This window comes from Carassius auratus, unplaced genomic scaffold, assembly GCF_003368295.1.
Source record: "Carassius auratus strain Wakin unplaced genomic scaffold, ASM336829v1 scaf_tig00214260, whole genome shotgun sequence".
Lineage (NCBI taxonomy): Eukaryota > Metazoa > Chordata > Actinopteri > Cypriniformes > Cyprinidae > Carassius > Carassius auratus.
This window is the reverse complement of record NW_020527583.1, coordinates 93,511-115,672: the sequence shown is the minus strand read 5'-3', so window position 1 is coordinate 115,672 and position 22,162 is coordinate 93,511. Positions and strand designations below refer to the sequence as shown.

Here is a 22,162-nt window from a genome sequence, read left to right as displayed (position 1 = left end):
TTAAAATGTGAAAGAATTTGGCACATTTGATTAAACCTATTAAACAGTGTTGCGAACAAGGAAGTTATTTTTAAAGTATTTCTTATATATATATATATATATATATATATATATATATATATATATATATATATATATATATATATATATATAATATTACATGAGTAACATTAAAATGAACTTTTCCACACTATTGTTTTCAGTGACATGTCAGTCATCTTTTGGTCCTTCAGATGTGTCCAGGCATGGTGATTCCAAAGACTCTGTGGATATGAATAGGAAAATCATTGTTTTACATTGCTTTGTCTACTTAAACATATACTTGTGCATAAACCATTATGCAAAAATCAGGGGAGTGATATTTATATACATAATAAATATACACAGGACACACTCATATATTATGTAAACAAATACTTTTATTTTGGATGCAATTAATCATGATGAATCGTTTGACCGCACTACTGTAAATACCCAATTCATTAAAAAACAAACAGATTTTCTTTCACATTTTCATACAGTATGAACTAACAGAGCAAGTCTTGAAAAGCTTACTTAGATGTGGTTTCTACATTATAATGAAACATTACCTAACTGTAACCAAAATACAATGCTTGCTTGGTTGTCGACTCTAGAACAGATATAGATATTTAATATTTAATGGTGTATTATCAAAAACACTCTCATAAGAATGCTGTAATATAGGTGAGTCATTCTACGAAACGGGTGCCCTTTGGGTCCGCAAAATTTGATGAGATGCATAAGGCACAAACATGTCCCAAAATGTGTTTACAAAGCTTAAATGTATTCATTCAAGTGTTCTTGTTAACATGATATATGATAAAAATATATTTTTTAAAGAATAACATACTATTTTAATCATTTTGTTTTAGTTCATAGCCAAGTTCACATGTCCGTGTTGACCAACATGACATTTTCATCTAAAATATCACCAAATAAGTTATGTATTTTTTTTAAACATTTATTATTTTCAGGATTTTGTGCATGTCCCTTTTCACATAAGATATATTTTATTCAAAACAAACCTTATTTTTTGTAAATATTTTGTTATTTGTGTGCGTCCCTCAGTTTGACTTACCACCCCGTCACACTAACTTGTTTTATCCATAAATAATGTACTGTTGCTTTAAATGACATCAGAGGGCGGAAGTGACATCATTGTAGCCTTCTTTGCCGCCAAGAACAAAAGCAGGCAAGTACTGACATTCCTCTGCAATCTTTATTTGTTGATTTTTCATGTTAGGAAGGTTCCGTCAAGCTTAAACCAACCACCCCGTCACGCAAAATAGAAAGGGAAAACTGATTTTTATTTTTTATTTGACATTGTTTATGCAAAAATATATATATTTCAGATAGAATGCATGTATGCTAGGTGAGGAACTTGACCACATGGGAGATCTGCGGCCATTTTGGGCTGAAATTTACCACCCCGTCACATACCACCCCGTCACATGTTTTATTGTGACGTGGTGGTAGGGGATGTGACGGGTTGGTTCTGCTTCCCATTTGAATGTGTGGAAATCAAGGATTCTAATATAGGCTTATCATTTTTTTTTCTTCTGTTAACTTAACCCTGTTTTGTTCATTCACTCACTCACTATATCACTCAAACACTTATTACTCACTATGTCTTACACTCACTCAATCTATTTAACTCACTCACTGTCACTCAATCACTATCCCTATCACTCACTCAAAAAAATCCTTTACCGGGAAGTTAGTTGCATGTGCTCCACGCAAAACCAGCTAAGATGTCAGTGCTTCACCACACAGCATTTCTCTTTTAACAAAACACTCCAAAAGGTTCCAACAGAAGCAATTGCTTGGGATAGTGAAGATCTCATTGGGAAGTGGTGCTTGCTTAAATATGATAATGATCTTTATCCTGGGATCATCATGGAAACAGATGAAACACATGCCCTTGTAAAGTGTATGCACCGTGTTGGAGCCAATAGGTTCTTCTGGCCTCCAAGAGATGACTTCCTCTGGTATCTCTTCGATGATGTGCTTGAAATCATTCAAACACCACAGCCTGTGACATCCCGCCACATGGAAATACAGAGGGATGTGTGGATGCGACTCTCCCTGTCACTGATATGATGCTCTTTTTTTTTTTCAGAGCATCACCAATGTTTTCCATTAAATCTCTAAGTTTAATGTTTCCCTCCCCAGTTGTATAAAGTTTAAAACAAGCATATCATATAGATAAACGCATTGTTCATACCACCCTGTCACAGTGAACCACTCCGTGACATCAGTTACCACCCCGTCACAGGGTCATTTTGTTACAATTGTATGTAAAATAAGTGAAATTTTACAAAAATTAATGTTGAATGATGTTGTTGTTGTTTGAACTAATCAAATAAATGTAACTTTATTGGTATTTTTTAAGTGTATTCGTTTTTTTAGTACAAACAATGAGGCCATTGAAATGTCAAATTCATTTTTCAAGATAAAAAAACTAAGAATAAAAAAAAATGATTAACTTACAGACTTTCTATTGATGGCTTCCAAAAAAGGGACATTTTACTATTAGGAAAACATTAGATTTAAAAAATAAATTTCTTGTTTTGCTACTCTACTGGCATACATATTGTCCGTGATGGGGTGGTACAAGAAAGACTCCCTTGCCTGAATAAAAAGCATAATATTATTAAGGATTTTGTGCCTGAGGTGGGAAAATATGTTTTTTGGAGGATTAACATATCTGTAAAGTTGTAAGAAAAAGAAAAAAAAAGTTTGTTCTTCATGAAAATTTGGAAAACTGCAACATGGAAATGGCACCCGTTTCGTAGAATGACTCAGGTACTGTATCAATAGCATCTGAATTAAAGTTATAAGTGGACAAAAACAGTTTTCCACAGGCAGTGCTATGCACTGCTGCACCGTGACCGAAAGATAAAGCTGTTGAAGACGCAGTATAATCAGCACAACAGTAAATACGTAACACATTACCTATTTATTGTTGCATTTGTTCGTTTTGTTTTTGTTTTTGAATAATCGCTGAGCCTAATTAATATTTATTTAGAATGGATGATGGAAAATTGCTATAAACTCGCTATAAACGGTTTCTGGATTTAAACATGACTGTTTCGCCTTTTAGAAAGAATCTTGAATACTAAACGTTCTACACAGTTCATTATTTAAACTTGTCATCTTAGCCTTTGGACGGGACTTTTATTTTGGCACGGTAATGTGACGTCATACGACTGCACCACGCACGTACAGCTGTGTTTCGGTTGAAGAAAGGTTTGTGTGTTTTTTTTTTTTACTTTCCATATTTCTAAGTCAACGCTAACCAGCGGTGTATTTGGGGTAATTATTATTGAATGTGAGTCTGTTATGATTTATTTGACGGTAATATGCTTTATTTGTGAGAGGTGAGTGCGTCATCAAATGAGTAAAAGTAATGTTAAAGTTGCTCGTGAATCATGAGAATCCTGTAAATGAAAAATTAAGTTAGATAAGGTAGACTTAGCTGAATACAGATTACACTTACTCTGTTTGTTAAAATAGGCTTATTTGTTATTTTTATTTTCTCTCCGTTACTCTATCTACATGTCACCATTTCTGGTCATTAAGATTAAATTTAGCCCTGAACCAATCTACAGTAATCAATATAACATATACGTTAAGAGTATAGAGTTAATATAGATGCAATGTCAAATAAAATGTATAAACATTTTTTTTGTGTGGAAAATCTGTGTGTAAATGTGACTCACAACGCTATTTTGCCCATTTTCTGAACTAACCCTTGAATTTTATTTAGATTTTGAAACATTTTTATATATACTGTTAATTTAATATATGTTTGGGATGCCCTTTCATTTATGAAATGTATTATTAGTATATAATTATTGTGATTCACTGTTTTGAATCACTGACACCATCTGTTCAAAACTGTGTAAATACAAAAACAACTGAAAACCTACTGCAAGTAAAGTCATTAAAGGGAACCTATTATGCAAATTCAGTTTGCATGGAGTTTGAACATAAATGTGTGTTGGCAGTGTGTGTACACAACCACCCTATAATGATAAGAATCCACCACTCAATTTTTTATCTCTGTAAGTAAAGAGCAGTGTCTCCCAGCCACCTGTTTTCAGCATTGCTGCTAAAGTGATGTCACATTAGCCACAGGCCCTGCCCACAAAATGTTACTGACACTGTTTATACTTAGAACCACCCTGAGTGAGTTCACAGTGAGCTGAACACAGTCCGCCATTGCTGCACTGACGAGAATGCCTCCCAAGCGCTTTCGGTGTTCTGTAGCTGGATGTATGAATCCACATAGCTCTCTCCATTTACTCCCGAAATCGGAGCCGCTGAAGACGAGGTGGATTAATTTTGTTTTCAAAGAAAATGCTCCCTCAACTCTACCAAAATTCGTTTACGTCTGCGCAAATCATTTTACGGATTGCTTTGTGAACGAGGGTCAGTACAAAGCAGGATTTGCACAAAAGTTGCTCCTGAAGGATGGAGCAGTGCCAACTGTTCGTGATCCAGCTACACCTCCAGAAAAAGTAAGTATCACGCGTTTGTTTTCAAAATTGCTTTTCTGAAAGATATTCTTGGCACTCTATAAGGCTAATGTTGCTAAAGCTACCATTGTCTGTCTCTTTTAACTGATGCTACCTTCACATGCTACCAGAATGATAGGAATGTGGTAGTAAAAGGGGGTCATATTATGCAATTTCAAAATTTCCTTTGTTTGTGAATAGACAAGATCCCTAAAGTTGAAAAGACTAAAGTCTCGGATCCAAAGAGATATTCTTTATGAAAGTTTAGACTCGTCCACGCCTTCTTAAACGCTTGGTTTAAACATGCCCCCATTTTTCTACGTCACTGTGTGGGAAGATTAGCATTATGCTGCCCAAATGTCACACGCTTGAGGTATTCAGCCAATCAAAACACACTGGATAGCTGTCCAATCAGAGCACACCTCACTTTTCAGACAGATGCGTTTCAGAAAGGCGGGGCATAGAGGCGATACAATAATTTACATTATGTGGAAAATGGGCACTTTGAATCCTAAACCACAAACTTAATTCATTACCACAAATAATGTTATTTTTAGGAATATGATATGACCCCTTTAAAAATTGCATATGAAAGCAAAGCCGACCGCTTGAATTTGTCAAGCTCATAATCCTATGTGGGACTTTTGCACTGCCGGACCTTTTCATAGTGCCAGAACTAATTGTGGAATCACCCACTTTTAGGTGATTTTTAGTACCGGACTGCCTTTGTCAAGAACCAAATTAGCTCCTACACCGGAGCAGGGTCTAACCAGCACAACTAGTACTACCTGTGATGTAAGTAGACATTGATTGGTCAGACGCGTTCGAAAATGCCCTCACCCACCATGATCTAAAATGCCATGTAACATACTGTAAACATTGTGTCAATTTATTTTGCAAGTATGATGAACAGCGATAAATGTATGGATGCTGAAGAGTAGGCACTTGTAGCAAATGTAACACTTCCAGTTGTCTTCGGAATTTCTAGTTCTAATTTCTGTTCTTTTAGTTGCTTTATGTATATGTCGACATTCCATGTCCATTATTGTGAAACCCCCGAGACGCAATCAGCGTCCGATCACAGCGTCCTCCATCCTCCTGTTGTTAAGGTTGTTCTTTGTTAATATTGTTGAACGTCATGCACAAATGACATCACTGTCGACCGGCTTACATCACGTCCTAGTACACACTGTCGGTGCGAATGCAACCCTTTAAATGGTACTGGGAAATAGTGCAAAATCATCCCAGTACTTAAGTACTGTACATTTAGTTCTGGTACTAAAGCAGTGCAAGAGGAACTATAAAGTTTGTGTTAGCACGCAGTGGCACCATGAGACCAGCTATGTTGTTATTTTTATCATGCTGATCTCTGTCTTTGTAATTCATAAATGCTCATTTATTATGTGCAGTACAATCAGATGACTGCCTTTTAAATCGAGTATGTTTTCTGTAAAGATATCGGGCTTGTACTAATAGTGGAGTGTTTATTTGCAAAGGCCAGCACATCAGAACAAAGCAGCCAAAAAAGGGATATTGCTTGCCAGACAGACGCAAAACCTCTGACCAAATCTGTTGGTACCCAGTTATCAATGGAGACGCTTCATGCTCCCTACAGTAGTACAGGTATGTTAAATGTATTACATGATACTGCTTATACAGGGGACCTATAACTAGTCTTGTTACACAGTCAGTGTCACATAACACTGAGACACAACTGCTTTGTACATTACAGGTGTCCAAATGACAGATAATGTTTTGGACATTGACAGTTCGTTTTCACCAGAAACTGGTGTAACATTTATGTCCTCTACACATACAAAGAGGCCATCAGAGAGACCTCGTGTAGAACTGGAGGAAGAGGATGACGAAGAAACCCTAATGGACACATCATCTACAGTAGCACCTGAAGAGCAATGTTCTACATTTGATCGTGCAGAGATGGACGCAACTTTAACAGAGACAGCAGAAATGTTGTAAGTTCCAAAGCTGTGCATATGGTTTAGAAAACGGGTGTCGAACTCTGTTCCTCGTTGGCCACAGCACTGCAGAGTTTACCTGCAATCATTACGGGTTGTTCAAACCAGACGCGACTATTTGTGCTTAGTTGGATGCTTGAACATTTTGGTTTCGCTTTACAACAGAGGTGAATTCATGTCATGGGACGGGTTTTCTGCCAGTTGAGTTCAACCACCATTTATTCGTGTAATTTTCAAAATATATGTTATCGTGTCATGAAATGTATATTTAAAACCATTTCAGGTGAGAATGTAGTTGTTTTAAACTCAAATATGTGGATTATTCATAAAGGCAGCACCTATTTAAAAATGTATTTAGCCAATTTTGGAGACTATCAGCTGCACGTGATTTATGGGGGCTCCGTGCTTATGTTACCGAAAAGAGCAGTCTCGACTCGGCTAGTCCTTCTGACATTTGGCTGAGCCGCTGGTTCTGATGTCTCTTTTGTAGTTAAACATAAAATATATTTCCTCCATTGTTGTTTCGGATTTCGCCTCCACTTGCTAGGTCGTAATCACTTTACTGATAGAGCAAGCTCCTGATTGGTCTTTCAGTCCTTCACACTGCAGGAAGTCTATTCGCATCTTTGCATTGACTTAACATGTAAGTCACTCGCACTGCATCTGGTGTGAACGCACCTTTATTAAACACACTTGAGTCAGCTAATCAAGTCCTTAAGGCTCGGATATGAGTTAACACCCCGGTTAAGTTTTTATTATTATTATTATATTTTGTGACTTTTGTTTTTAATGTTGCTTACCCAATATGTGTTTTTGTTTCTTAGTGCTCAAGCATCTTGTCCCATTCATAAAATCAGAAAATACATCGTGTACGAAAATTGCATTATGGAACTGTTTGATGTGTGCCCAGTTTGCAACCGGAGCTGTTCTGTGCGTTCTCAAAGGATTGGAACTTTTGTACGAGTTGAACAACTCTGCCACAACTGTCAATATTCACGGAAATGGAACAGCCAGCCAGTACTAGGCAGCACTCCAGCTGGAAACCTCCATATTTCTGCTGCAGTCTATCTTTGCGGGGCTTCATTCTACAAATTGGAAAAAGTAAGTGAAATGCCAAGTACATTAAAGGGTTAATTCACTCAAAAATGAAAATAATGTCATTAATGACTCACCCTCAGGTCGTTCCAAACCCATAAGACCTCATTTTATCTTCAGAACACCGTTTAAAATCTTTTAGATTTAGTCCGAGAGCTCTCAGTCCCTCCATTGAAGCTGTGTGTACGGTATACTGTCCATGTCCAGAAAGGTAATAAAAACATCATCAAAGTAGTCCATGTGATATCAGAGGGTCAGTTAGAATTTGTCGAAGCATCGAAAATACATTTTGGTCCAAAAATAACAAAAACTATGACTTTATTCAGCATTGTCTTCCGTATCTGTTGTTAGAGTTCAAAACAAAGCAGTTTGTGATATCCGGTTCGCGAACAAATCACTCGATGTACCCGGATATTCTTGTACCTGTTCACAAACAGTACACTGACTGAACTGCTGTGAAGAGAGAAGTGAGGATGAACATCAGGCCGAGCCAGATTACGAATGAAAGATTGACTCGTTCTCGAGTCAATAACCAGTTGCATCAGTGATGGGAAGTTCGGTTCTTTTCCGCAATCATAATGGCGTCATTTGCGATGATTGCCCTTGATTTAAGCCTTCGTTTTACCTGCGCTCATAACACTAGCACAGAATCAGTTCAGAATCAATCACCAATAGAACCAGTCCAGTTCAGATGCGCTGTGTGTCAGTCAGTCTGAATCAAGCATTCGCAGTATCATCAGCTCCTTGGTTATCAAATTGGACGTGTCCGACTAGAGGTGCTCCGATCACGATCGGCCGATCGTTATGCGCATCTCATCAGTAAAGCCGGTTTTCTAATCAGCGGTTAATTCCATCTGGTGCGTGATTTCACATACAGCAGCTGTTACTACACAGAGCCGTTGTTAATAGAGAAGATGCGCAAATCCACTTCATTTTCAGCGTTTATTGGCGCATCTTCTCAGTTAACAACGGCTCTGTGTAGTAACAGGTGCTCTATGTGAAATCACGCACCTGATGGAATTAACCACTGATTAGAGAACCGGCTTTACTGATGAGATGCGCATTAACGATCGGCCGATCGTGATCGGAGCACCCCTATGTCCAACAGAAACGGTTCTCGGTTCATTGTACTGGTGATCTGAAAACCAATGCAACCGGTTCTTGACTTGAGAACAAGTCAATCTTTAGTTTGTTATCTGGCTCTGCTCGGTGTTCATCTTCAGTTGTCTCTTCACAGCAGTTCAGTCAGTGAACTGTTTGAGTAAATGAATTACTCCAGGATAGTGGTTTGTTTGAACTCAGAGGGAGTGTCAGCCTCATAAAAAAAAAAGTTAACAGCTTAAGTTATTTGTGGATTAATGCGTATTAGAGATGCAAACCGTTTCAAACGATTCAGATTGATTCGGTGAACTGGTTCAAGAACTTCGTTCGCGAACCGGACATCACTACATTGCAGTGTCATGAACACGCTCACAACAGACCCGGAAGAGAAGACAATGCTGAATAAAGTGGTAGTTTTTGTTATTTGAGAGCTTTCGGACTTAATCTAAAATATCTTAAACTGTGTTCCAAAGATTAACTAACCCTTTAACAAGTTCTCATTAGCAATTATTGTATTTTTAAACACATTGCCATGTTAAAGTGTATTATTTTACATTAGTAATATGCATCATGGTCTTGTCTGCTCTTTCTGTCACTAGATATGCACTACTATGAATCTGCAGCTTTTTAAGCATGACACCTTTCGGCGCCATTCCCGATTATATGTTGAGCCAGCTATAGTGTACAAATGGATGCACTGGCAGAATAAGATGCTACATCGCCTGAGCAAAAGGGAAAGGGTCATCGTTGGAGGTGACATGATGGCTGACGCACTAGGTACACAGTTGTAAATAAGAAGGATGTTCGGGTACTTTCCGATAAATGAAGCCGAACATAGACTGGTGGTATCTAACCGAATTGAAATCAATGCACACGTTGTAATAATGCTTTGTACAATATTACTTTGAAGGGAACTCTGCAAAGTTTGGAAGTTATACCTTGATGGACCTTCAGACCAACACCGTTGTGGACATACAACTGGTTCAGGTGGGAGAGAAGACATATCAGTATTGAAAAAAAAGTACATTTTGAATTAGTTGTTTTGCACTTTTAGATGATGTTTTTTTTTTCCCTACTTGTCTATATCAGAGTAGCGAAGTGGAAGGAAGCTACCATATGGAAAAAGAAGGATTACAGAGGAGCCTTGCTCTGATGGAAGCTTATGGTGTTACTCTGGAGTGTATTGTAACTGACCGCCACCCACAAATACAAAAATTCCTCCGAGAACGTAACATCAACCAGTTCTATGATGTGAGGCACATCGAAAAAGGTTTTATTCCTTATAAATCATACAAATTCAATAAAATTGATTTATAAGTAGGTGTAATTTAAGAAATTGTGACAGCAAACATAACTGTATTTACTCTCAGTGGTTAAATGCGTCTATGATTTCATTTACAGGAATTGCGAGGCAACTTGAAAACATTTGCAAGTTGAAAGACTGTGAAAAATTAAGGGAATGGCTGAGAAGCATTAAAAACCACATTTACTGGACTGCAGCATCTTCAACCACTGGACCAGAAAGAGTGGCTAAATGGAGCTCAATTTTGAACCATGTCAGGGACATACACACACATGAGGATCCAAACTTTCCTGCTTGTCTACATCCTCAAAAGAGAAGCAGAGACAGAAACAAGTGGCTTGTTGCCGGTATGATACTGTGAAAGAGAATAAGTTCTTGCAACACACTATTTACAAAATTGAGAGACAAGTCAGTAGAAGAATAAATAATCTAGAATTAAATTATCATTAATTATCATTATTATCATTATTTGTAAGTAATCCAGGTTGTTGTTTTTTATTTTATTCTTTTATTCTTTTCATAGGAACTCAGGCCTTCTACAAGCTGGAGAAAGTCATGACAAACAAGCAGGTTTTGAATGAAGTCACCAAACTGAGTCCACATCAACAAACTTCATATTTTGAGTCATTTCATAGTGTTATTCTACGCTTTGCCCCCAAAAATGTGGTGTTCCCTTTCCTTGGAATGTTGTGCAGGTGAAGTAATTGCCATTAAAATGACTTTACTTCAATATAGGCTGTTTTCCTGAATTGTGTGTGTGTGCTTGCAGATTATACCTGGCTGCATTTCATTACAATGAAAATGCTGGTGGTGCACAAGCAACATCATCAACAGGACATCCACTATTCAAAGTAAACTTTCCAAAGGCCAGGAAAGGACAATGCACAGTCAAACAAGTGAACACACCACCAACATTCAGTAACTTTTTTTTTATTATTGTTATTATAAATTAAAATGGAAATTAGCATTATTGCAAGTGTCTTGGAAGTTTGACTACAAAAGTTTACTATTTACAATTTTATGTTGTGTTATTGCACAGGGTACTTGGGTGACCTGCAGGACCTAATATTTGAGCATGTTATTGTTGACCCTGCTCCATACATGAATGAGGTACTGAAGATACCCATACCACCAGACCTTTGCAGAGTATGAGAGGCCAGACGAGGAGGTCATCTCCACCATGGTGTCCAGATTTAATCAACAGAGAGTCTGAAGCCAACATATCTGGTTTGATCATCTGCCTCAGTTAATCTTCATCACCACAGAGGCTGGAATCACAATTCATACCCAAACAACCTAAGAAACCCCAGCACCAGCTCACAAAGGATTGAAATGCCAGAGACCTGTATTGCATATAAGCACAGTATATGATTAATCATGTACTTTCTTATATTTCTATACAGACTGTTAAATATTCAGTTGTTCACAAGTGCAATCTAAGACTCATTAAGTTTTCTTTCTTTTGTATAAAAAAAATTCAAATATTCACCAGTTTGTTTACAGTATATTTATTGTTTTTGCAGAATCTGCAATGCCCATTTGATTATAAGAAAAAGTAAGATTCCTCCACTAACTTTTTATACAAACTGTGAAAATAATCACTTGTATTTGCAGAGCATATTGTTATGAAATTAATAAATAGAAAGTTTGTTTCGCCATATAAGTTGTCAATTTCATCGTTGCAATTATGAATATAGTTATGCATTTACTTTTGTTTAAGGCAGTATGTGGAGGTCGTTCATAAATATGGTATTTTCGCTCTTGCGTTGCAATTTTCAAACAGTATTTAGTGACACTTAAGGCTGTTTATACTTCTGTGTCTAGTCTCTACGCCGTAGAATGTGCCATCAGTTTTAATTTACACTTCTGTGTCATTGTCCGCGTCAACGTGCAGTACACATGCAAACCGCTAGTCTGCAGTGCCCACGGGCATGTTGCTTGTGTAACCCACAAACCACAACTAAAGCTGAAGAAGAAGCAGCTTGTTCGGAAAAGCATCAGATAATTTATTTAAAACTACAAAAAGAGACGAGAGCAGCGTAACAGCAGAAGATGGAATTCTTTCAATCTCCACAAGGACTTGTACCATGGCAGAACAACTGTTTGTTGCGGACAAAAAAGTGATATAATACTACATTTTATAATGAATGATAATACACTTTTTCTTTGCTTTGTTTTATTTTGTAACATTAAAATATATTTAAGTGCGAAACACACAAAACTCAAATACATAATGAAGTGAGAGGTACTAGCAGACTACGTCAGACTACGCCGCAGTCTGTACATACTACGCACAACCTATGGGGTAGTTTTGACTTAGAAGTATAAATCAGCCTTCACTGTACAATTCGACATAGCCATAAGGTTCCGTAGTCGGCTCAATAATTGTTGTATGTGTTCTGAAGAGACGGCTCCAATCCAGGATGCATATCCGTACATCTGGGAGTCTGCTCAAGCTGTTGCATCCGTCTTTCCACCTTTATTGCAATAAAATATGTAAGATGAATGCATGTCAGCATGTTGACAGCAAGACCAATTATAACCGTATGTTTACTAAGCTATACCTTTCCTACTTCCATGCAGAATATGTTCTCTGGCTCTGTAGACATCTTACAATAGTTCTCATACATACACCTACAGAAGTTATTGCTTATGACAGAACATGCTAAAGATTTACTTAAAGTTATCTCCATATGAACTACATAAAAACAATTACTAACCATTCAGAAACTTCCTGTCACATTATATGTGTTGTCAAAAAGGGGACAAACACAAAAACTTCTGGCTCATACCCTAAACGTGGCTCAACAATCTTAAGCTATAAAAAAAAATGTATGGTATTTTGAGCTAAAACTTAACAGACACACTCTGGAGACATCAGAGACTTAATTTACATCTTGTTAAAGAAGACATAAGTACCCTTTAAAGTGTAATCTAATAAATATAATGTACAGGTCATTCAGTATCTAAACAAATGCATATGAAGTATGTATGTTTATTAATTTGTAGTGCTGTTATTTATTTATTTAGATAATCAGGCCATTCAGGTCCATTAAATATGACTAACTGACTTCCTAACAAGAGCACTGACTACTAAACTAGGGAGGTGACTGAGATGCACCCAGTGATATTAAATTGGATATATTTTTCTTTCTGCTAATGTTTCTTCTTCTCATTTTAATTATGACAGATTGTCCAAACACAGAAAAACTCCTGGTGAAGCAACTGAGATCCGCGCCACACACTATTATAATAATGGCGTTTATTAAAGAGGAGAGTGAAGACTTCAAGATTGAAGACGTTTTCAGTCTGAAACAAGAAGATACTGAGGAACAAATAGGTTGGTTTTCAAAGCTGTACTCAATTGATAATATTTTTTTAAAGAATATGTCATTAGTGTTCTGATTTAAAGGGGTCATATGAGGTTGCTAAAAAGGGCATTATTTGGTGTAATGACATGTCTATAACGAGGAATGGCTGGTGGACGGGAGTTGTAGCAACCACATGAGAACTCCACTTCGTCCACAGTGAAAGCCAATCCGGTGATCCACAGCCCGAAGTTGATGTATTTCCTCAGCGACCAGCACGGATCAGCTCTAGGCATGACAAAGCGGATATTGAGCTATTTTGGAAGGACAAACAAAGTAGTCTCACTTTCACATTGAAACACACAGGTTCTCCACAACATGGTGCCGGCGGCAATAACAAGCATAAAAATAACTCCTCCTTTCTTTGGGTGAACATTTGGGCGCATTTTGCAAATCTTCCCATATAGTGATGTAGAGATGTGGGGGTGTGTTTAAAACGAGCAATTTTAGGGGGGGCGTGGACAAGACTTAAAATATCTCTTTGGATTTGAGACTTTAGTCTTTGCAACTTTGCAGATCTTAGAGAAAGAAAGATGAAAAAAGAAATTGCATCATATGACCCCTTTAATAGTCTTACCCCGTAAGTAATTTTATTTGACATCAAAATGGATTGAGGTCACATGGCCAGAAAAAATACTAATGCTACCTTAATGTGCAACTGATATGTTACTTCCATTTGTTATCTCATGCATTACAGTGTTTCCCACACACTTGCATTCTATTTGTTGTGACATATATTGGCTAATTCATTCTCTGCCAGCAGGAGGTGCTTGTAGAGCAGGAGAGATTGAGGTTTCCCCAGTAACGTATGTAATCAATTAAGTCCTGCGCTCAACGCTGCTTTATCAGATGTTATAAAAAAAGATGAAATTAAAAATGACATTAAAATTTTCTGAAGGAATCAGATTCCTTCAGAAGTTCAGTGATTTAAAAACACCTGCATCGGATTTCGATTTTAAAAATCATGCAGTGCTCATGTTTAATGATGTCAAAGCCTTTTGGAAAAAATCTATTTGTGGCGGTCAGTTTTGATATTGTGGCAGGCCGCCACAAATAAATCATTGTATGGCAAACAAGCATTAAATAAAAATGTATGATTTAAATAATACATATGGTTCATTGACAAATAAGCAGTAAAACATTGGGTAATATATTTATGTAGTTTGAAGTCTTTGAAAAAACGTGTAGGGTCACTAACTGTGAAATCTTGTTGTCTCACTGTTTTTTTTTTTTTAATACTTTTACTGAACTTTAACATAAATTTGTCCTATGACTGCACGAGCCTCAACTTACACGACCTTGATACTATCAATACATTATCTGTTATTAGTCACCGTTTACACCAAAAGCAATAAAATCAGAAACATCAAAATCAGGTTTCAGTGCTGGCCTAGTTATTGTTTGTTATTAAAATTTGAATCAGTTTACTTTTCTGGTCGAGCAACTAAAATTCTCTTTCCCTTGCTCCTTCACAAAATCCAAACTAAGGCAGAACAGTATAACATCAGTTACCGCTCGTTGACTGTGTTTTAGAATGCTCAAATTAATTTATGGTGTTCTGCCGCTCATCAATATTACTGTACTAGTCTGCCATGCATAAATAATTATCCAGTGACAGCGTAGCACACATATAATCAGTAACTGATCACATTTAAATCCTTTTCTTACATTTTTTTTGTAACTTAATAAAATCCATTGCAATGAACGTCATTGAAGATGTTTAATTCACAATCATTCTGAGCATTATTCCTGCTGGCAATCACATCAATCCTTTAGGTTAGGCTAGTTTCATTCAGGTTAATATAAAAGCAATTATACTATGTCTAGCATTCCTTTACATTACTGAGCATAGCAAATGAATTGGTCGCAAAATGGTATCCACTCACATGTTTAACTTTTAGTCTGTTACAGTTTCATTACTGTATGCAATAGTCTATATGAGAGACTAAGATCACTAGATTTTATTTGGGTCTTACTATAATGATTTTGTAAATGGTGGACACCAATCAAATATTGATAATGTGTGAGCTAATGACTTTTGCCTTGGTGTGACTTCTCACTTTTGGCAGACAACGCAAAGGCAAAGTACAGTAACTTCAAAATAGGAGTAAAAATCAAGTTTGAGCTCACAATATTTTAATGTAGATAATTTTCACTATTATTACATCCAAATGCCAAATTTCCAGTGTCCTACCTATAATTAATCTGGCTGGACAAATAAAAAGCTTTAAAGTCATTTTTCTCACTGCACACTTTTTTCACACTTTTTTTTACAATGTCCTTGCTACGTTTCTGAGCCTTGATCATGTTAACATTTTTGCTGTCTATAGGAGGGTCAGAGAGCTCTCGGAATGCATCAAAAATATCTTAAATTGAGTAATTAATGACAGAATTGTATTTTTTGTGTGATTACAAAAATGACGGAAAAAAATAAGAAAAACCAATAAAACAACTGGAGAGCTCCACGCATAGGCAGCCATCTGCAGTGCCATCTTAAATCAAGACTTTCATACTAAAACAGTAATCAAAAACTGATTATGGTACTGGTGTTGAAATTGCCATCATTATCAGTTGGCATCAAGTTCTCCTGGGTTTGAGGAGTGCTTTACTGATATCAGAATAAATGATACCAAGACTTTTATCCGCGACTGTATCCAGACACTCTGCAACCGGTTCTTGACTCGAGAACGAGTCAATCGTTCGTTCGTTATCTGGCTCGGCTCGGTGTTCATCAGTGTACTATTGGAGTAAATGAATTACTCCAGGATATTGGTTTATTTTAACTCAGGGAGTGACAGCCACATTAATGAACCCGGCCTTTGGGGGCTCAAATGAGCTTCGATATGGTTAAGATTGCTAGTGTGAGTACATCCTAATTATTCTCCTGCATTCCTCAGACACAAGTCTCTACCCGCCCATCAAGTGTTGTCCCTTGCCACACTCTGTTGCATCAGTCTCTACTTTGAAGTTGTAATGTTATGATGGGGGCTCTGGACACTGAGAATAATATTTTATATATATATCTATATATATACAGTGGGGATCGAAAGTTTGGGCACCCCTTGCAGAATCTGTGAAAATATGAGTAATTTTCAAAAAATAAAAGAGATCATACTAAATGCATGTTATTTTTAATTTAGTACTGTCATGAGTAAGATATTGTACATAAAATATTTTAACATTTATTCCACAAGACAAAGAAATTGCTGAAATTATTAAAATAACCCCACTCAAAAGTTTGGGAACCCTTGGCTCTTAGTACTGGGTTCTGTTACCTGATGATCCTCGACTGTCTTTCTGTTTTGTGATGGTTGTGCATGAGTCCCTTGTTTGTTCTGAACAGTTAAACTGAGCAGCGTTCTTCAGAAAAATCTTTAAGGTCCTGCAGATTCTTCAGTTTTCCAGCATCTTTGCATATTTGAACCCTTTCCAGCAGTGACTTAATATTTTCACAGATTCTGCAAGGGGTGCCCAAACTTTCGATCCCCACTGTATATATATATATATATATATATATATATATATATATATATATATATATATATATATATATATAATTATCATAATTATCATAATTATCATTATATAATGTTATATAATAGACTGTTTTATATTTAATTTGATTGTTACAAGAAATATTTTAACTGCTAGATTGTAAAAGGAATACTTGTTTAACATGTTTGCAAACCAAGTGCTATTGCACTTTTGTTTACATAGTAGTACTTTTAAATGTAAAAAGTGAACAATACATTACTTTTGATTGCATTATTGAATGTGTGCATAACAACAATCATGTGTAATGCTACAATCATGTGAATAATCGCCTTTTTTTTTTTTTTTTTTTTTTTTTTTTTTTTATAATTGCCCAGCATTACTAAATACTCAAGGCTCTTAGCAGGCTTAACATTTCATTCAATTCGACACATCAGAGTTTTTGGTATAATGGTGAAAAGGACATTAATAATATATAATATAATATAATAAAAATCTTGAATGACTCATGGTGAAGGATCAAATTAATGAGCACATTTAAATGCACATTCTTAAGCCGATTATGCTTAACCCATATTCTTTTATCAAAGTAAGGTCATAAAAGGTGTAGAAGTCGTTCAGTTACAATGCACAATGTTTATAACTGCAAAATAGTATAATGTGTGAGCTGTAAGTTTCCCACCATGTTGCAAGTTTACATGTTGCAAGCTTTAATTTAACATCACAACTGACAAATGTATGGTATACTCCTAATCAGATTCACAAATGATTATATTTTGAAGTCACTACAGGGAAATAACCTGATTTATTAATGAAGTCATGTAAATGCAGCTTACTTGCATTGTCAGGTTACTGATGCATTTAAACAGTGGAAAACTGGTTATTTAAATAAGCCGATATTTGTGGTGTGCATGTAAACATGCTCAATGACATATCAATGACACCCTTCCCATTTTCCTTTTAAGTACATTGTTTGATTAACATCAAATTAATTTCACCACCAACTGACAGCAAGAAGTGCAACACATACAACAGATGGCTAAAAAGTTCATCTTTCTTTGTGAAATTAACCAGGGGGTAACATGTAATTTTCTTTTTTTGCCTTAGACTTGATGGTGCTGAAAGAGCAGAGTGAAGATCTGAATGAAAACGAAGAAAAATATCTAATCGAGAAACATCTTGATTTCATAACTGAGGGAAAATCTTTTAGTTGTTCACAGACTGAAAGTACTTCCTCACAAAAAAGTGTTCAGAAGGCTGATACAAAAACTCATTTTGTTTGCCAACAGTGTGGAAATAGTTTCAATAAAAAAAGAAACCTTGAGGACCACATGAGAATTCACACAGGAGAGAGGCCTTTCATCTGCCAACAGTGTGGAAAGAGCTTCGCACGGAAAAGCAGCCTCAAGATTCACTTGAGAACTCACACTGGAGAGAAGCCATTTGCATGTAGTCAGTGTAGGAAAAGTTTCACACATAAAGAAACCTTTTATACTCACATGAGACTTCACACTGGAGAAAGCCCTTTCACCTGCAAACTCTGTGGAATAACCTTGAAACGCAAAGGAAATCTTAAAACTCACATGAGAATTCACACTGGAGAGAAGCCTTTCACATGTGATCAGTGCAGAAAATGTTTCACACGTAAAGGAAGCCTTAATAAGCACATGATGATTCATTTAAGAGAGAGCTGTTTTATATGTCATCTGTGTAAAATGGCTTTCAAAGACATGAAACGCCTTAAAAGGCACATAATGACTCACATTGGACAGAAGCCTTTTTTGTGTCATCGGTGTGGAAAGACTTTCACACATGAAGGAAACCTCAAGAGTCATATACGAATTCACACTGGAGAGAAGCCATTCACTTGCCAACAGTGTGGAGTCAGTTTCACGGAAAAAAGGAGCCTTATAGACCACTTGAGAGTTCACACAGGAGAAAAGCCTTACACCTGCCAAGAGTGTGGGAAGAGTTTCACTAGGAAAGGAAGTCTTAAAGTCCACATGAGGATTCACAACAGAGAGAAGCCTTTCTCCTGCCCTCTGTGTGAAAAGAGTTTCAGACATAAAAGAACACTTAATATCCACACAAGAGTTCACACTAGAGAAAGGCCTTTCTCATGTCTTCAGTGTGAAAAACGATTCTCAAAAGAAATAGATCTGGAAAGACATATGCAGTCTCATTCTAGCAAGAAATTGGCAGAATGCTCTGAGTGTGGCAAGATGTTTAAAGAAAGAAGCAACTTCGAAAATCATGTGTGTCTTCACTCTGGAGAATGTTGGAGCGCAAACAGATGAGAGGCTCAAAAGGCACACCTGTCTTTGATTTCTGCTTTCAAATTTTATTATTAAAAATTAAAAATAAATTGCCTTTTCATATTTACTCAAAGCACAAAATAAACCTGAAAGAACATCAGAACTTATTTAATTTCAACCGTGGAAAGATGTCAATACACAACATTTGTCAAGTTCAAGTCCATCAAAGTTAATCTACACGCTTGTCAGGTTTGTTTGTCAGGCAAGATGGCGAATACAGCTTTATGATTGGTCAGACAGCCTGTCAATCAAACTCTTTGCAATCGGTCAGTTGCTAGAGAGAGACAATGGCTTGAAAATATTGAATTCTCTGATTGGTTAAAATCAGTACCCAATACATTTTTGAAAGCCCCCTTATAGCACTTGTAAGAAAATGGAACCACACATGCAAGGAGAAAAGCAAAAGCGATATGTGTGATCATAAATAGTTGCACTCATACCCTTCTAGCAATAATACTGACTCAGGTTTAAATGCAATTAATCAAACACTTATAACAGAATTGATCAGAATTGAAACTGACCTGAAAATTAGAGGCCCCAGAGTCAACATGGAGGGCCGTAAATTCAGAGATTCTGTCATTTAATGCCACAATAAGCTCTTAACTCCTCACAGCTCTAAAGCAAAGGATCTTTGTCCCAGACAAGGAAAGACCCCTCTAACATTGTCCATTTTAGACAGTTAACCAAGACAAATGGTGGAAAAACAAAACAGCACATCATGACTCTCACAAGGAAAGCCTCTGGTTTACCCCACCCAGACTCGGACTCCCTCTCAAGAACTTTCGACCGTTTCCTAACAGGACTGAATTCCTCACCACTCTCAGAATGGCACAGAGACTGGCTTTACATATGAAAAATTCATAAGATCATTCCAAAATGATGCTAAGAAGACCAAACATCCTTCCACTACATAACTCCATATCATGTCTATAATCCATGTTCAACAATTATGCTTAATCCAAGGTTAATAATGCCATTGGCAACCCAGGACGTCAATTGCTTCCCTTTCCCTCCTTCATTTTTTTAGTTAGTCCTCAACTTCCTTAGTATTCTTAATATTCTAAATAGTAATTACTGATTTATAATGAGAATGATAGTTTTGAAAATATAGTTGAGGTAACTTATATGAGCCAGATGTAATTGTCAGGAGCATCTTATGTGTGTTTGGTATGATAATTCATGTCTCAAATATTGATATCAGTCAATTCAGTGTAAAATGTATCATTCTCATTATAGAAATCATGACTGAATTAAACTTTGCCGGAGCGGGAAAATAAAGATGTTGATTAATGAATGTGGTTACACCCTGAATCAAAGACAATAACTACATTTACATTACAGATTTGATGATGTTTTGTGACTAAAATGTAATTTTTTCCTCTCATGATAAGTCATGGATGTTGGTAGGGTAATTTTAATCAAAGCCATTGCACTAGGCATTATTTTTAAGGAGGCATATGTGTATATCTTTGGTGAAGCAGCATGGAGAGCCACTTCTGGGATGCTTCTGAAACATGGCACAGCACAGCAGGGAGTGATGGGTGGCATGACCAAAAATTTATATCAGGAAAATTTTGCTAAGCTTGTCAGTGAAGTACGGCTCTAATGTACTAATGAAGTATTTTCTAATATAATAAATGCTACTCCATCTGAAAGCAAGTGATGGAGATTTACTAATCACAGATCCCAGCTTTATTGACTAAATGTGCATGATAATCGCATTTGGTTATTTGAACAGACCAAATAAGAACGCCCTATTTTGCTGTCATGATGAGTGGATAATGTTGAAAATTTTGCACAATATGAAGGGTAATGGAAACACAGCTAATGTTTAACTGATCAAGGTCTTTTTTGGACTTATTGGGTACTTTTGGCCTTTTTGGCCTGCTTGCTTACCACCCATCTACCAACAAGAAAAAATAAGCCATCTAGTCTTGCTACACTCTTTTCTTTCTTCAACTTAACCACTTTCCTGTTGAGAATCTCATATTTAAGCTACGTTTTGCCATAAAACCATGTCTCTTTCTTTGTCTTTGCCTGCCTCACACTTCAACCAGCCCACAAAACTCCGCATCCATCCTTCAGCCTACGACCGTCCTGACTGGCCTTCCCAAGACATCACTCCAGACGTGAACAAACCATCCACAAATCAACAAACTTGGGAAACCTTTGTAAACTCCATAGTAGAGAATCCCCAGCACAAGTAATGTGTCCATACTATAACTGAACTGGTACATTAAATATAGTTTCATAGCCTGTGAGAGTGTGTTTGTGTTAATTCGTTTACAGATTCATTTTAGAATTGTTAGTAAAGTAACGTTGGTATTTAAAGGCATGTCCTGTGTGTTGTGCTTACAAGTTAATGTCTTAAACTGCTGATATTGTTATTGTGCTAATAAATAGTATATTCACTATACTTTGGATATTAATATCCATTTCGTGGTTGATGGTTGTGGCCTGTTCAACTGATTGCTGGACAATTCATTTGATCAGTTGTAACGCAAACACACGTTTGTTTTTTGTGAAAAGTGGGGACATCCCATAGGCGTAATAGTTTTTATACTGTACAAATTCTATTCTATGGCCCTATAACAACCCTAACCCTAACAGGAAACTTAAATGGTATAATTTGTGTTAGATTGTTTGTACTATTTTGTTTGTTTGTGTCTGTGTGTGTGAGAGAGAGAGAGAGATCAACCTGTAAACATCTATATCTGTTCTTTCAAATAATAAATAAAAAAAAAAACAGGTGAAAACTACCACAAATCAGTGTGCACATAAGTGCTTTATAATATTTGTTACTCACTGCCACATATTAAGAACTTTACAACTGGCAAAATCTAGCTTCTGTAAATCCCTGGAAACTAACACTGCAACGAAACTTAATAAAACAGCATGAAACAAATGAAAACCTCAGCATAAATAAATGGAAAGAAAGTGTTGTTTAATATTATTTATTGTTTTGCCATGA

At 36.5% G+C, this 22,162-nt stretch overlaps 2 protein-coding genes across 4 annotated transcripts; both read left to right on the top strand.

Moving 5' to 3' along the window:
- The first annotated feature begins 3,195 nt into the window (after nt 1-3,195).
- LOC113091670 (gastrula zinc finger protein XlCGF57.1-like) lies at nt 3,196-21,444 on the top strand. Of its 2 annotated transcripts, none has more exons than XM_026257275.1 (3): nt 3,196-3,270; nt 13,207-13,356; nt 17,984-21,444. In XM_026257275.1, the coding sequence occupies exons 2-3, from the start codon at nt 13,272-13,274 to the stop codon at nt 19,171-19,173; spliced, it is 1,275 nt and encodes a 424-aa protein (XP_026113060.1). In that variant the 5' UTR covers nt 3,196-3,270; nt 13,207-13,271; the 3' UTR covers nt 19,174-21,444. The 2 variants fall into 2 exon arrangements, with proteins under 2 accessions (XP_026113060.1, XP_026113061.1); XM_026257276.1 differs by lacking the exon at nt 3,196-3,270 and adding an exon at nt 11,462-11,571.
- LOC113091668 (uncharacterized) lies at nt 3,224-11,473 on the top strand. 2 transcript variants are annotated; one of them, XM_026257267.1, is made up of 12 exons: nt 3,224-4,544; nt 5,244-5,336; nt 6,038-6,164; nt 6,274-6,514; nt 7,342-7,618; nt 9,313-9,490; nt 9,624-9,700; nt 9,803-9,983; nt 10,115-10,363; nt 10,540-10,711; nt 10,786-10,934; nt 11,056-11,473. In XM_026257267.1, the coding sequence occupies exons 1-12, from the start codon at nt 4,263-4,265 to the stop codon at nt 11,166-11,168; spliced, it is 2,139 nt and encodes a 712-aa protein (XP_026113052.1). In that variant the 5' UTR covers nt 3,224-4,262; the 3' UTR covers nt 11,169-11,473. The 2 variants fall into 2 exon arrangements, with proteins under 2 accessions (XP_026113052.1, XP_026113053.1); XM_026257268.1 differs by lacking the exon at nt 5,244-5,336.
- Nucleotides 21,445-22,162: the final 718 nt, after the last annotated feature.

Bases quoted from the DNA above. Each gene is read 5' to 3' on its own strand.
- LOC113091670 (XM_026257275.1), top strand. From the start codon at position 13,272: ATGGCGTTTATTAAAGAGGAGAGTGAAGACTTCAAGATTGAAGACGTT. The intron at 13,357-17,983 runs GTTGGTTTTCAA...TTTTTGCCTTAG, and splicing joins AGATACTGAGGAACAAATAG to ACTTGATGGTGCTGAAAGAG.
- LOC113091668 (XM_026257267.1), top strand. From the start codon at position 4,263: ATGCCTCCCAAGCGCTTTCGGTGTTCTGTAGCTGGATGTATGAATCCA. The intron at 6,165-6,273 runs GTATGTTAAATG...TGTACATTACAG, and splicing joins TGCTCCCTACAGTAGTACAG to GTGTCCAAATGACAGATAAT. The intron at 9,984-10,114 runs GTTTTATTCCTT...TTTCATTTACAG, and splicing joins TGTGAGGCACATCGAAAAAG to GAATTGCGAGGCAACTTGAA.